Here is a 16,052-nt window from a genome sequence, read left to right as displayed (position 1 = left end):
AGGTGCCATATTGTTTCAGGGAATTGAACTCAAATACTTTGAAAAAGCAGCCAATTTTCTAAACCACTGAATTATCTTTCTAGTCTCCAAGTTTTAAATTAAATGTTGCTTGTATAGTATATGAGAAAATTAATGATGACTTATTTTGTATATTAGGGATTAAAAGACCTTGTTCCTGTGTTTAGTATTAGTACTGATGTTCTGAGCTCTATACCCAGCAAATTTTGATACATATTTTTAAATTATTTGCATTTTATTTTATGTGTATACCTGTGTATGTGTGAGTGTGTGTATGTACATGTGTGTATGAGCCCTTGGAGGTCAAGAGCAGGAGGGCACCAGGTCATCTGGAACTGGAGTTGGGGTGTTTGTGAGCTGCCACAGGGATGCTAGAGACTGAGCGTGGGTGCTCTGAAAGAGGAGCAAGTACATGATCATAGCCGCTCCAAGCCGCCTCCATTCCTCCACTTTGGAAATATCTCGACAAGTAAAATGGTATATTTAAACTTCATAGCTGAAAGATTTGATTTAGTATTTGAAACTTAAAGCCGTTTTTCATTTTTGTAACATTTCCTCTAAAATTGCCTATGATATATATGCAGTAAATTCATTTACCAATTTTTTTTTTTGTCTCACTTAAAAGATTTTTTTCATTCACTTAGTTCCTTACCTGGCTGTCTTTTTTTTTTTTTTTTAATCTTTAATTTAAATATTAGTTAAGAGTAAGTAAAATTGAAAACGTACTGTCTCAGTTGGAGTAGCCACATTTCAAGTGCATTATGATTATATATGGTTAGGAGCTATTTGATTTGCCAGCACAAACAAAATAATACTTTTAAAAATATTACTTTTGAAAAGATTTAATGCAATTTTATGTGTATGTATATGAGAGAGTGTGTGTGTGTATATATGTGTGTGTGTGTGTATGTATGTGTGTGTGTGTGCATGTGTGCACATACCACATGAGTACAAGTGCCTCTAAAATCAGATGTCATCATCTGTCATCCAGGCATTGGATTCCCTGGAACTGGGATGCCTTATATAGGTGATGGGAACTGAACCTGGATATTCTTGCAGGAGCAGCAAATTTTCTTAACTGCTGAGCCATCTCTCTAGCCCCAAATATTACTATAGTAAATCCTATAGAGAATGGAATAGCTCTCATCTATAGTCTTCTAAATTAGGAGAACTAGGAAATGTAACTATCTTTCAAATAGCTTGATTAATTAAATTCTTTTCTATCTTAGGGGTTTTATTACTGTGATAAAAATACTATAATCAAAAACACCTTGGGGAGGAAAGGATTTATTTCATCTTACAGGTTGCAGTCAGTCATCCAGGAGCATCAGGGCGGAAATCTAGAGCTAGTCATAGAGGAGAAGTCTTTACTGGATTACTCCTCATGGCTTGTTCAGCCTGTTTTCTCATAGCACTTAAGACCTCCAGCCTAGGGTTAGTACTACCCATGGTGTGTTGGGCCCTCCTACATTAACATCAATCAAAGAAATGTACCACAAGCTTGTTCACTGATCAGTCTGGTGGGGGCATACTCCCAGTTTAGTTTCCCTCTTCAAAAATGACTAGCTTGTGTCAGGTTTACATACAACTAGCCAGCACTATTTCCTGAGTATTCTAAATGAATTCTAATGCATTAAAATAGATAATGATGCCTAGTTTTTGGTCCTTTTTGTAGACAACCCTAAGGTTTATAACCCTAAACCTTAAAGTTTGAATAGTCTGTAGTATTATTTCCATGGATAGGAAAACTGAACTGAATGAAGTTACTCATATGTACTTTGGAGATCATTGACTCTGCTTTAACCATTTGATCGTAATAGGGAAGACTCCTGCCGGGTGTGGTGGCACAAGCCTTTAATCCCAGCACTTGGGAGGCAGAGGCAGGCGGATTTCTGAGTTCGAGGCCAGCCTGGTCTACAGAGCTAGTTCCAGGACAGCCAGGGCTACACAGAGAAACCCTGTCTCAAAAAACCATTTAAAAAAAAAAAAAAAAAAAAAAAGAAGTCTCCTGAGAATCAAGAGAGTTTTGTCCATATCCTTTTGAACAGTGATTTCCATGTAATCTATTTTCTGTTCAGAAGGTACTTTTACTGATCCCTGTTTATGTACTTTGGGTTATTTTCCAGTGGCAATGAGTGTGTATCTTATCTGTCCATATATCCTGGCCTTATTTGCCATTTTAATAGTATCATTGACTAATGGAATGGCTGCCAAGTTTCTGGGCATATAACCTATGGCCAGGAATATGGCACAGTTAATTATAATTTAGTGGATTTGAATGAAAGACCCTGGCTTTATTTGGTACCATGTTCTACCTAGCTAAACAGTTATTTCTTTTGCTAGGGGCGAGCCAAAGACATGGTATGGTGTACCATCTCATGCTGCAGAACAACTGGAGGAGGTGATGAGGGAGCTGGCCCCTGAGTTATTTGAATCACAGCCTGATCTCCTACATCAGTTAGTAACCATCATGAACCCAAATGTGCTCATGGAGCATGGTGTGCCTGTGAGTCTTCTTGTGTCTTCCTTAAGCATTTTAAAAGATTTTCTAGCTTTTAATTAGGATTCTTACTTTGTTTTGGGGAGGGGAGTTGTGAAAGGCCCTGTAGCATAGCCAAACTAGAATTTATACTTTGAATAGGACTTAAATATGATTAAGAAGGGATGCTTAAAGTATGAGTCATATTTTATGTCTTACAGCTACCTATTTGAATAGCCTTCTATTTTTTCAATAAAAACTGTTAATTTGATTTTCTTTTTAAACTTTTGTTGTTTGGGTTTTTGTTTGCTTGGTTTTTTTTGTTTGTTTGTTTGTTTGTTTTTTTTTTAGATAGAGTATTACTTGGTAACTCTTCTGTGGTCTGCACACCTAGCTGGACTGGATTCAAATACATGGATATCTACCTCCTTCTACCTCCTAAATGCTGATATTAAAAGTACATACCACCATGCCCATCTCTTTTTGAGTTTAAGAATATTTTTTCAAAATATCTTATGTGGTCCATTTTCATAATTTAAAATACATTTGTATATGAACGTTTTGCCTGCAAGTATGTATGTACCCCATGTATATGCCTTGTACCTGAGGAAATCAGAAGAGGGCTTCTGATCCCTTGGAACTAGAGATGAGAGTGGTTGTGAACCACCATGTGGGTGCTGGGAGTCAAACCTAAGTCCTGTGCAGGCAGTAAGTGCTCTTAATGGAGGAGCTATTTCTCTAGTTTATTTTATGTGTATGAATGTTTTGCTTGCATGTATGTGTGTGCTATATGCATTCCTGGTACCTTCAGAGGTGAAAAGGAGACACTGGGTCCCCCAGAATAGTTATTATAGTTTGTTGTTAGCTGCCATGTGAAGTGATGAAAACTGACCTAGGTTCTCTAGAAGAGCAATAAGTGCTCTTAACTGCTAAGACATCTCTCTAGCCCCCTTCTAAAACTTTTTTGTAATTGCATTTTCTTATTTTGTGTTTTTGGTTGTGAGCCTAGTCTTTACCCTGTTGTGCCATGGTACATGTGTTATAGTTTGGAGAACAGTTTTTAGGATTCAGTTCTCTAATTATACCATGTGGATCCTAGAGATTGAATTCAGGTCATCAGGCATGGTAATGTTATGGTCTGACTCCCCCCAGAATAGCGGTAGCCATTTTGTTCCATGCCTGGTAGCTATTTCATATTGTTGCCGTAACAGGCCTGCCAGTCATCGACACAGAGAAGAAGTGACTTGATTCAAAGGCATGCTGACCGCATACCCTGTTTGTTCTGTATGTTCTGAGTGTTCTGTATGAGTTTGCTTATCTTAAGAAATTCCACAAAGCTTTATGTAGGACCCATCAAATAAGAGGTCAATGTGAACTGTTGTGTCGAAAAAGGTTTGAATCAGAGCCGACCACCAGGCAGCCCTTCCTACCTACATACAAACTCACTGTGGTTTTTGTGGCTGACACTGAAGAATGCTACTAATAAGTCAAAAGTTATGATTATGATACTCATGCTCTGTTACCTCAATGTTCTGAAATTCCCGTTTACCATCCATCCATCATCATCCTTAGCTTACACAGGACTGGTCAGCTTAAAGATTAGTTAGCTGACAATACTTTGTCTATTAAGTCAACTGTTCTCCTTCTTGCCCTTTAAACTTTTGAAATTGTTTTTTCATATAAAAAGCCTACCCTGAGAGCAGACTAATATTGCCATTAGCTTTCCCGTTCCTTTTTGCAGTTAGTTCTAAACATTCAGTTAAGTTGTGCATTCAATAAACTATTCTTACTTAGGTAAAATTGGTGTTAATGTGGTTTGAGTGGCGATTCCTGAATCCCAGTAATAGTATCAAGAGCCTGTACGCACTGAACTATCTCAGTGACTCACTAATCTAATCTAATGTTCTGTATTCTCCCTACTCAACTAGAATAATCAGGTTCTTAAAATGATAGCTGTTCTAGTTTTATTGTGTTGCTGTAATGAAACAACTTAAGGAACAGTTTATTTCAGCTTCTGCATAGTCCATCATTGAGGGAAATCAAGGCAGGAAGTTGAAGAGACACCTGCATGACTGTTGCAAACACAGCATTACCTCTGGCCAAAGAAATCAAAGCTAAAAGATACTGCTAAAACAATGGAAGATGCCTATTACTGGCTAAGATGGGCTGATGCTTATCTATCTTTTTTTTAAATAATCTATTCATTTATTTTTATTTCATGTGTATTGGTGTTTTGCCTTCATGTATGTCTGAGTATGAGGGTGTCAAATCTTGGAGTTACAGACAGTGAGCTGCCATGTGGTTGCTGGGAATTGAACTCAGGACCTCTGCAAGAACATTCAGTGCTCAGTCTTTCCAGCCCAGCTATCTTTTTAATATAGTGCAAGAATGGTACCACCACATGGAGCTGGGGTTGGTACACTGCCCAGCCTACATTAATCAAGATAGTCCTCTTTCACAGGCCAGTCTAATCTAGGAAAGTTTTCAATTGATGCACTCCTCTCTCTTGAGTTTAGGCTGTGCCAAGTTAACAGTTAAAGCTAAAGGAAAAGATTTTTGTTCCCCATAATTAAAGACATTTTTAAGCTTGATGTGGTAGTGCCTGCCTGTCCGGGAGTTCATTTCCAGGATATTTCACTTTTTTTTTTATTTTAATATTTTGTATTTATTTTTATTAGAGATAGGATCTTAACTATGTGGTTCTGGCTGGTCTGGAACTCACTATATTGACAAGAGGGTCTCAGACTCACAGATACCTACCTGTTCCTTCTTCCTGAGTGCTGGAATCAAAGGCATATCCCCTCACATTTCCATTTTTAATATAGAAGATAATGACATAAAAATGTACTATGGAATCACTGCTTAGCTCAGATATTGGTGGGTTTTTTCTTCTTTTGAGAGTGAGTTTTTTTGCTTTGTCTCAGGCAGCAGCTGGCCTTGAACTTGCTGTATAGGTTTGCTACATACAATTTGGCATTCATTACAACTTTTTATTCTGTTTTTGTTTGTTTTGGGGGATTTTTTGTTTTTGTGAGCTGCTGAGGCTGGAACTCAAGGCCTTATACACTTTGTACAGTTACTTTACCACTAAGCTACATTCCCTCAGGGATTGTTTGTCCAGGTTTGGCACCGAGTTTGTGATCCTCCTGTTTCTTTTTTTTTTTTTTTTTTTTTTTTTGGTTTTTCGAGACAGGGTTTCTCATGTGTAGTCCAGGCTGGCCCCGAACTTAGAAATCCACCTGCCTCTGCCCCCCAAGTGCTGGAATTAAAGGCATACGCCACCACTACCTGGCGATCCTCCTGTTTCTTTCTCCCGGGTTTTGGGTTTATAAGTATGTACTACTACATTCACTTCATAAAATGGTAATACAAAGATAGATAAAATTACTTATGTTACCTTTTCTTCAAAAGGTAAATTTCTGCTAGAACCCAGAGGATTAAGGTTAAACCTACTTGAAACAGTTGTTTCCACTGTCTTGCAGTGTCTTTCTTGTTTGCATGCTAATTCTGTTTGAATTAAAAACTGACGTTTATCAAGAAACACTTTCAGAATATATTTTTGAAGGTTGTAATTAAAACACCTAAGGCATAATGGTGCAAACCTTTAATCCCAAAACTCAGGAGGCAGAGACAGGTGGATCTCTGAATTTGAGGTCAGCCTGGTCTATTGATTGAGTTCCAGTACAGCCAGGGTTCTTACATATAGAGAAACTGTCTTGAAGAACCAAAATAATAAAATAAAAAAAAATGGCTTTAAAATTAATTTTAAATGCATTTATAATATCACAAAACAAAGTTACATTTGGGAAAACTGATTAGATGATATCTCATGATACTAACTGATTGATTTACTTCTAAAAATTATTCAATGATTGTAGGAAATTTAATCTTTTATTTTTATTTACAACATAGGAACAAAACTCAATTTTCTTAGTTTTTAAAGAAAAAAAAATTTTTTAAAAAGGTTCTCATTTAGCTTAAGCTTGTAGCAATGAATGATCTTGAGCTCCTGACCCTTCTGCTTCTATTTCAAGTGTGAATACAGTTTTCTGAGTTTCTTTTGGCTGCTAATTCTTGTCATATAACATTTTAAGAAAATAGAGTTTGCCAAGCAATGATGGCAGAACACTTTAATCCCAGCACTTGGAAGCAGAGACAGGTGGATCTCTGAGTTTGAGACCAACCTGGTTTACAAAGAGTTCAATGACAGCCAGGGTTACACAGAAGAAACCCTGTCTCTAGGGTGGGATGGGGGGGAGGAAGAAAAAAAGCAGAGTTGTAGTTGTTTCTTAAATCCTAATATTTTTTATATTTATAAGGTGATGTTCTGTTACTTTCAATTTTAGAAAATATTTTTGAAATGATCTGAGTTGGCCTGTCCTTTTTTCCCCCCATTTTAATCTCTGTTCCTATTTTACATTTAGGTGTACAGGACTAATCAGTGTGCTGGAGAGTTTGTGGTGACGTTTCCTCGTGCCTATCACTCTGGATTTAACCAGGGATACAATTTTGCCGAAGCGGTGAACTTCTGTACTGCTGACTGGGTCTGTTCTATAGCACGTGGCTGTTGTACGTCTACTAACACCCCTATAAAAAACAGTATTTTACTTAGCTGGGTTTTGGGTAGAGCCCATGAGTATCTCAGGGGTATATTGGAGTAGCTATTGTAATTTAGAATTTTTGTTGCATTCCTTATTCAATATTTTCCCTAGTATGTTTGCAACTAAATGGGCATTTACTTGTTTGTCTTTTCTGGGGGAATAGATGTGTTTCTTCTAGTCTTCATTTTCTCTGAGCTCTTTTAGATCTTAAAATGTATAAATGATGGGACTGGAGAGACGGCTCCGTGGTTGAGAGCAGTGGCTGCTCTTCCAGAGGACCCAGGTTCAATTCCCAGCACCTACACAGCAGCTTACAACTCCAGTTCCAGGGGATCTGTCACCCTCACATAGACATATATGCAGGCATGATACCCAATGCACATAAAATAAAAATAAATAAGTCTTTTAAAAACGTATAAATAAAACAACAATTGCTATATCAAAACACAACTAGTTGTGGCTTCATCATGTTGATTGAGAAAAAACTGGCAAAGACTGAATGAATACTTATACACACTGACTTTATTTTCAACCCCCAGTAATGCTGGGTTCTTTGGCTTTTAACACTTTTGGTGTGGGAACACTCTAGTAAAACACTGATCTTATATTTTCTGTGGACAATTTAATTTGTTACATTTCATTACTAGTCAGTCGTACAAAAAAACATATAATAATAAAATGGATAGTATTTTGAATTTGGCATGGAACCTTGCTGTGTTTCCTAGCCTGCCCTTGAACTAGGCTTACAACACTGGGCATGGACTATGAGCTGTCTTGTTTTGGTCCAGTATTTTAAAACTTTTCATATTTGGATGTGGAAACACATAATACAGTGTAATTAAAACTCAGTTAAGGATTTGCTGTGGGTGTGAGCTCTTTTGAAAAATAACTAACATTAATTAGGATTTACAAGATACTGGGTAGATACAGGGCAGGATACAGGATGATTCAGGTAAGAGGTGGGGATGATTTTTAGTGATCACTAATATGCATCTTTATCCCTCCATCCCTCCATCCATCCATCCATCCATCCATCCATCCATCCATCCGAGGCAAGGTCTTACATGTAGCCCTAACTGGCCTGGAACTCATTGTGTAGACTAGACTGACCTCAGACTCACAAAGATTCACCTGCCTCTGTCTCCTGAGTGGTGGCCACCATACCCAGCAAATACTGATACTTGATCTCAAGAGTCTCTCAATTTTAGTGGTCTTAAGATTTTTTAATTTTGTTGTGTTTTCTACATGTATTTAGTGTGTGTGCTGCAGTATGCATGTGGAAGTCAGAAGAAAAATGGTTCTTCTACCACATGGGTCCCAGAGATTGAATTCAGATTATCAAACTTGGCAGCAAAGTGCCTTTACCTGCTGACCCATCTTATCAGCCTAAAGGCCTAAGTTTCACCTTGTGTGTCAAGAGACTAATAGCTTGACTTAAACAACTTAAAATGTTAATAGTTGAGAGTTGTTCAATCTTTTAAGGTGAAGGTAGTGATATGAATGAAAATTTAACAGCTTCTATAGTTGTAATGAATATTAGTTCTGGCTTCCTCATATGTTATTATCATTAAGGACTGCAAAAAAGACCAAACAAACAAACAAAAAAACCCACAAACAAACCAGTTTGGTGGGTCTACTTTTTATTGTAGCTATGTAAGAAATGCTTAAAGAGTTAATGTTTAAGAAAAAAAAAATGTGAGTGAGGCCTAGTGGTTCTTCCTAGCACTTGGTGGGTTGAGGCAAAAGGATTGTTGTGACTTTGAGGTCAGGCTGGACTAAAGTGTAAGACACTGTGTCAGAAACCCTGAAGGGGTATAGGTTAAGATACAAAGGAGTTGTATGCCATTACTGGACAGTTATAGCCACAAGTTCAAAATATGTTTTTTTTGGATTCATTTATAACACTGCTTGGTTCAGATAACTCGCATACACTCTGTGAGTCTGATTCCTTTTTTTGTCCCTTTGTGTTACAGGTTTTAAATTTAAATACGAGCTCTAACCACCATAATTTTTCTGCTGAGCATAGGAAAGATGAAATGAGAGAGTGTGTAGTTTATATCATAATTTGGTTTACAAACTGGCTATAGAAATTTTCAGACACCATCTTAAGGACACTTTGTATTTGGCTTTTTATTCTTTGGTGATGTGTGTCTAACCCAGGGCCTTGTGCTTGCTAAGGCTTGCTGTACCAGTGAACTACATCTCCAACTACAGAGTATATCTGTTGATTTTTGAGAAGTGGTCATTTATAGTCTGTATAGATTTTACTGATAGAGAAAATAAAGCATATTATTTAGTGATTTCACAGTTTTGAAATCTCTTTCTACAAGGCTGGTTGTTACTAAAAGAATTTCTAGAGGCTAGAATCTAAATCAACCATTGCTATGGTTCTTATTTTTAAAAAATGACAAGTCAGATTATGTAAATTGCTTAAATAAATAAGTAAATCTTTTTTTTTCCTTTTTCATTTTTTTCCCCTTCTGATAATATTTTCTTTGTTCTGTGGATTCTTAAGTTTTGAATACTTTTACTTAATACTTTAGCCTGAACTTTAACATTTTTTTGCAAAATTTTTTCTTTGCACTTACTGGTAGCCCTGTGTTAGACTGGTTTCAGAGTTTGCTAACTCATATAACTTCATGACACTTCACTTTTGTATGTATGTATGTATGTATGTATGTATGTATGTAGTTATTTAATTTTTGTGGAGTCTTGTCTGCCATGAGCTGAGCTCAAATGAGCAAAGGATGGCCTTGAACCTTGAACTCATGATCTTTATACTTCCACTTTCCAAATGATGGAATTATAACTTTGTGCCACCCTGTTCTGCTCTTTCGGGGTTTTTTTTTTTTTTTTTTTTCCTTTTTGCTTTGTTTTTTGTTTGGTCCCCCACCCCCAAAAACAGAAGTGTCTCTTTATGTAGAAGAGATTTTTCTGCCTCTACCTCCTGAGTGTTGGGATTAAGGACCTTCATTACTAGGCCTCAGTCTCTTTAGTTTCTTCCAGTACACAGTGAGTTCAAAAATCGGCAGCTTCAGGCAGAAACTTAGCATCTCAGTTTATGGACATTATCTGCGGAAAAACCTGTGAAATTTTGTCTGGCTTACAAAGAATTACAATTAATGTTACATCTTTTGTTCAGATAGGATTTATTTTATCTTTATAATAAGAATGAGTACCTGAAAGTAAATTAGGGCCTGTGTTAGGACATATAATTTAATTCTGAAATCTGTTGTTTTCAGTTGCCCATTGGACGTCAGTGTGTAAATCACTATCGACGGCTGAGACGCCATTGTGTCTTTTCGCACGAGGAACTCATTTTCAAGATGGCAGCAGACCCAGAATGCTTAGATGTGGGCCTGGCTGCCATGGTATGCAAAGAGTTGACTCTCATGACTGAAGAAGAGACACGATTAAGGGAATCAGTTGTTCAAATGGTGAGTATGCTAAGTAGATTTCTTTCTTCCCTCTTTTAAAAAGCGGTTATGTTTTGTTTTTTCTTAGGAATTTTATATATAGGAACTGTATTTCCTTTATTACCTGCTCCTTTCAACTCCTCCTATATCCCCACCACCTGCCTCAAGTTCATGGCCTCTTTTTAAATTATTATTGTTACATATGTATAAATACAACCTGCTGAGTGCATTTAGAGTTGCTTGTATTGACATGTTTTTTGGGCTGACTACTTAGTATAAGATAACCAACTAGAGGACTCATTGCTTGGAAGACTGATTGTCCCTCTCTGAACAGTCATTAGGAGTCACCTAGGAGTAGGGCTTTGTGAGATTGCCCCTTCCATGTTGGCATGTCATCTGGTGGCGTTATTGTTTAGGTCTTGTATAGGTTATCTTGAGTGCAGCTTCTCTGTCATATTTAGAAGGCACAGAAGATACTTTGGTTATCTTCCTTTCCTTGCCCCTCTTCCCTGTTGTTTTCTGACCTCTTAGGTGCAGGGTTTATATTAATTAGGTCTGGGCAACGCACAGTCAACTGTTGTCTCCATTTTGTCTAATTAATGGCTTTAATAATGGTCTCTGCCAAAAAGAAACTTCTTTGATGAAGAGTGGAAGCTGCATTTAATCTGTGGATATAAAGCTAAGTATTTAGAAAGCAACTAGAAATTATCCTGGTTTAGGAAAGTAGTAGATTCTTTCCTAGCCAGTTGGCAAGGTTTACAAAGCTTGAATTCCCTCCTAGTAAGCAGGTTTTTAATTCAGTTAGGCAGCTGTTGGTTACTGTCAGGATATAAGTACCACTATTGAACCTTTGGTGATACCTGCTATGTTGGTTATTGTGCTTTGTAATTGTTACAGCTGGGTAGGACTATTGACTGCTTTTCTCCTTTGACAGTCTGTATGTATCCTTCTGGTACCATGAAAGTTAGGCCTCAGGGGGAAGGCTTCTGAGATAGATCACACTTGATTCCTCTTAGCCCTCTTTCTAAAGTGTATGGCATCTTCAGCAATAGGGACATACCTTCAACTTCTTGGAGGCAAGCAAGGACATTAGCCTATTTTCTTTTGAGAGTCACTTAGACTTACTTGACCAGCAACTCTTTTTCATGTCTAGTACTGGATTTCTTATTAGAAATGTGGCACTTACGGGGAACATTATCACTCCAATTGTCATGTAACTTTATTCAAACTGTGTGTGTATGTACATGTACATTTATCTATATTATAAACAGTTTGATTCTCTATGGCTTTTACAAATAGCCTTAGTGTTACTTATCCCTCTTCTGCTCCAGTATTGTCTCTGTTTTTTCCCCATGTTTCCCATTTTGCTTCTCATGACATGTGTACTGCTATTCTCTAGAGTTGTTCCCATACTGTCATCACCCTCTGTGATCCACCTGTACTTTCAGTGGTGCATGTTGAAGTCGGAGAACTCCGAAGTTGGTCTTCTCTTCCTGCCTTATGCCTTCATGCAAGCAACTCTACCTACTGAGCCATCTAGCTGGCCCTCTAATATTTTCCCTTGAGTTTTGTAGTGCAGTGTTTGTGGATTATCTGCTACATATCACACTATCTCTATGTTCTGTGAGGACAGTAGTAAACAAGACCCAGAAGGTCCCAATTCCTATATAGCTAATATTTCAGTGAGGAGAGAAAGGTAGATAAATTAATTTTAGATACTGAATATCTTGAACAAAATAAAAAGTTGTGATGTCTGGCCAGGTGATGGTTTGCAGCTGGGGTGGTTTAATCCCAGCAATTGAGAGGCAGAAGCAGGGAGATTTCTGTGTATACTAGGCCAGTCTGGTCTACAACGCAAGTTCCAGGGCTACACAAAGAAAGAACTCTATATCAAAAAGTAAAGTTCACCACAAAAAAAAAAAGGTGGTGGTATAGCTTTCTGGATCATATCTTAGTGCATGAGTCATGCCTTCATGCAAGCAACTCTACCTACTGAGCCATCTAGCTGGCCCTCTAATATTAATTATTTTAAATAAGAAAATTAAATCCACTTTGTTTGTTTTTCATCCAAGTTATGTGATTCTAGACTATCACATTGGACTTCTCTGTCTTCTCTCTTATTTCTTCAAATGCTAGTTGTTTTTAGGGTTTAACTTTTGACCTTTCTTAATCTTTTGAGTAGTTTGTATTGATAGAATTGTATATCTTGATTTGGTTTTGTTTGTTTGTTTGTTTGTTTTAAAGACACAGTCTCACTATGTAGTCCTGGCTGCTCTGAAATTCAGAGAGATCCATCTTCCTATCTTCTGAGTGCTGAGATTAAAAGAGTGCCTAATTTTTAATTTTTTAAAAGCTGTTTTCATTTTTAGTTGAGACCTGATCTGATAATCATAAATTATATTCTAGGGTGTTGTGATGTCAGAAGAAGAAGTCTTTGAACTTGTTCCTGATGATGAGCGGCAGTGTTCAGCATGCAGAACCACATGTTTTCTCTCAGCTCTCACATGCTCCTGTAATCCGGAGCGACTTGTATGTCTGTATCATCCAACTGATCTTTGCTCCTGCCCCATGCAGAACAAGTGTCTTAGGTATTTAAAAGTTACTGCACTTTTTCTTTTCTTTCCTTTCCTTTCCTTTTCTTTCTTTTTCTTTTCTTTTTCTTTTTTCTTTCTTTTTTTTTTTTAGATAAGGTCTCTCTGTAATTTTGGCTAGCCTAGAGCTCACTATGGTAGATCAGGCTGGCCTTGAACTCACAGACATCCTTCTGCCTTTGTCTCCTGAGTGTTGGTATAAGAGCAGTCCTCATTATCTATTAAGAAACCACCTTAATGTTGTTTTTTGCTTTCTTTTCTGTTCCTAAATAAATAACTTTATTGACTATCTACTTCCCAAGTTTTAAATTTCCTTTAAAATTAAACCTAACCAGCATTACTATATTTAGTTTCATGGCCAGTTAATGTCATGAGTTTCTGCACTGTCTGTATACCCCGGCCATCCCCACCCTCACCCCGTCTCTCTGTCTATCTGTCTCTTTCTCCATTGAAATCAGGAATTTGATTTTTTTCCCCTAATTTTCAGGTTGTTGTATTTTGAAGCTTTTACTTCTATTTTTTGTTTGTTTGTTCGTTTTGTTTTGTTTTAAATAGGTACCGCTACCCACTAGAAGACCTCCCATCTCTGCTTTATGGTGTCAAAGTGAGAGCACAGTCCTATGACACTTGGGTCAATCGTGTTACAGAAGCATTGTCTGCTAGCTTCAACCATAAGAAAGGTTAAGTTTCCTTCTTTATTATGAAAAACTATCACTTTGGGGGGGGGGGGTCTTTTCGAGACAGGATTTCTCTGTGTAGCCTTGGCTGTCCTGGAACTCACTCTGTAGACCAGGCTGGCCTCGTACTCAGAAATCCACCTGCCTCTGCCTCCCAAGTGCTGGGATTAAAAGGCGTGTGCCACCACCACCCAGCAAAAAACTATCACTTTAAAAAAAACTTATGTGTGTTTTTATTTCCATTAACAAGTGGAAATCCTAGCTTATAATGACAGAGTTGAATATACACTTAGTTTTCTCTTATCCATGTTCTTAGCAGACCTGGTATAACTTAGCTTCTGAGATCAGGTAGCAGGTATGGTCATTTGCTATGGCTGTAGTTTTAAGATTATCTGCTGTGATCTAGAATGTGCTTTGTTGCTCTGACTGGCCTCAGTCTCATGACCTTTCTTACCTTGGTGTCAGTGCTGAGATTATACGACACTGCCACCATACCTAGTGAGAATCTGTTTTAAATGAAAAAGCTGGCTTAAAGGGCCACAGGTAAGTTGTAGTGGACATATTTTAGAGAGCCAGATTTAGTTTAGTGACACTGAAAGACTTGTGATTGTTTTCAATAGAGACAAATTAGGAAAAGGGAAAGAGAAAGGGAGGAGGGAATAGGGTTAAGGAGACAGATCAGACATAGCTTATTTGAGTGAAGTCATCCATTGGCAATAAGCATCTGTAGACTTTGAAAGCCTCATTGTTTCTACTAGTATGTTAGTGACTCTTGACTGAGCTTTATGACCGTTGTAGAATGGCTTTTTTGTGTTTATTATCATATTTATCTTTACAGATTTGATTGAATTGCGAGTAATGCTGGAAGATGCTGAGGATAGGAAATACCCAGAGAATGATCTCTTTCGAAAGCTCAGGGATGCAGTGAAAGAAGCTGAGACCTGTGGTTCTGTGGCTCAGCTTCTTCTGAGCAAAAAGCAAAAACACAGGTAAACCAAGAAGAGTAGAATTCTCCTCTGGATTCCTATTTTTTTCCACTTTAATTGCTCTATGAGGCCCTGTGTTCTATTTTGCTCCAATGGCCATGTTTCTTCCATCCCTAGTAACTTTCATTCTTCTTTTCCACTCCTTCCCTTTCTCCATGTTCATAAATTATCAGAAGTTCTTTAAATTTAAGCTCGTTGGAAACTACACTAAGGAAACAGCAAAAGGCCTACCAGTTTCAATGCTGAAAATAATACTGAAGTTTATGTAGTATCTTTGGGACAAAGACCTAGCTGTATATTCAACTTTATCTGAAGTAACAAAAAACTTAAACACATAGGCTCAAATTCACAGAGCTCTACCTGCCTTTACCTCCCAAGTAGTGAGATTAAAGGCATACCACAGCATCCAGAAAAGGTCTGTTAACAGCATGGATCAAAATACTTAATAACAAAAGATTTGAATATGAATAAAATATTTTTAGTTCAGATGATTAGCTTTATTTTCTACCTTTTGTTAGAACTGATTTACTTTTTTGTTTTTTTGTTTTTCGAGACAGGGTTTCTCTGTGTAGTCCTAGCTGTCCTGGAACTCACTCTGTAGACCAGGCTGGCCTCGAACTCAAATCCAATTGCCTCTGCCTCCCAAGTGCTGGGATTAAAGGTGTGCGCCACCACTACTGGGCTTCTGATTTACTTTTTAAGGAGAAGTTATATTTCTAATTTCACAATTTTCTATTCTTCAATAAACTTGTTCCATTCTGCAACACTCTTTGACTTGCTGTTATTCATATGTACAAGGTATGCTCTTGTTTAGTGTTTGCATTTGCTTTTCATTCAGCTTGGAGCTTTCTTCCTGCCATATATTAGACGGCTTGTTCACTTCTTTTTCCTTCTGTCCTTCCTACTTTATAAACATTTTCTGTGGTATTATTTTATAGTTATTCAATACATTTCTTCTATCTATGTGGTTATTTCTGTAGTTCTTTACATTGGATTTTAAGTTTTTATTTTTTAGAATCTAATCAGAGAACCTTTGCTAGAGACATTTTCCAGTGTACATTAATTTGCTTTTAGGAAAGCTTGACCATTGACCATATTTTTCTGTGTCTCAGTATTATTCCATATCAGACAGAGCTCAGACATGTTTCAAAAATAAGTGTACATGTAAAAAGATTTTGGGGGACTGAAGAGATGGCTCCATGGTTAAGAGCACTGACTGTTTTTCCAGAGGACTCAGGTTCAGTTCCTAGCACCCCCTTGGCTTCAGTTCCGAGAGATCTGATG

The 16,052-nt window shown here is 37.4% G+C and overlaps 1 protein-coding gene across 2 annotated transcripts in view; it reads left to right on the top strand.

The window, feature by feature from the left end:
- The window catches only part of LOC117702111 (lysine-specific demethylase 5A-like), a 42,057-nt gene extending 27,254 nt beyond the window's left edge, over positions 1–14,803 (top strand). The window contains exons 12-17 of one of the 2 annotated variants that reach the window (XM_076706376.1): positions 2,362–2,524; positions 6,922–7,041; positions 10,341–10,535; positions 12,921–13,102; positions 13,661–13,785; positions 14,621–14,803. In XM_076706376.1, the coding sequence (XP_076562491.1) occupies positions 2,362–2,524; positions 6,922–7,041; positions 10,341–10,535; positions 12,921–13,102; positions 13,661–13,785; positions 14,621–14,775 (940 nt within the window). In that variant the 3' untranslated portion in view covers positions 14,776–14,803. Of the gene's footprint in view, positions 1–2,361; positions 2,525–6,921; positions 7,067–10,340; positions 10,536–12,920; positions 13,103–13,660; positions 13,786–14,620 lie in introns of those variants that run through there. The other variant, XM_034493419.2, reaches the window with a different exon arrangement.
- Positions 14,804–16,052: the final 1,249 nt, after the last annotated feature.

Source organism: Arvicanthis niloticus, unplaced genomic scaffold, assembly GCF_011762505.2.
Source record: "Arvicanthis niloticus isolate mArvNil1 unplaced genomic scaffold, mArvNil1.pat.X pat_scaffold_468_arrow_ctg1, whole genome shotgun sequence".
Lineage (NCBI taxonomy): Eukaryota > Metazoa > Chordata > Mammalia > Rodentia > Muridae > Arvicanthis > Arvicanthis niloticus.
The sequence above is the reverse complement of the archived record's forward strand: the minus strand, read 5'-3'. Positions and strand labels throughout refer to the sequence as shown.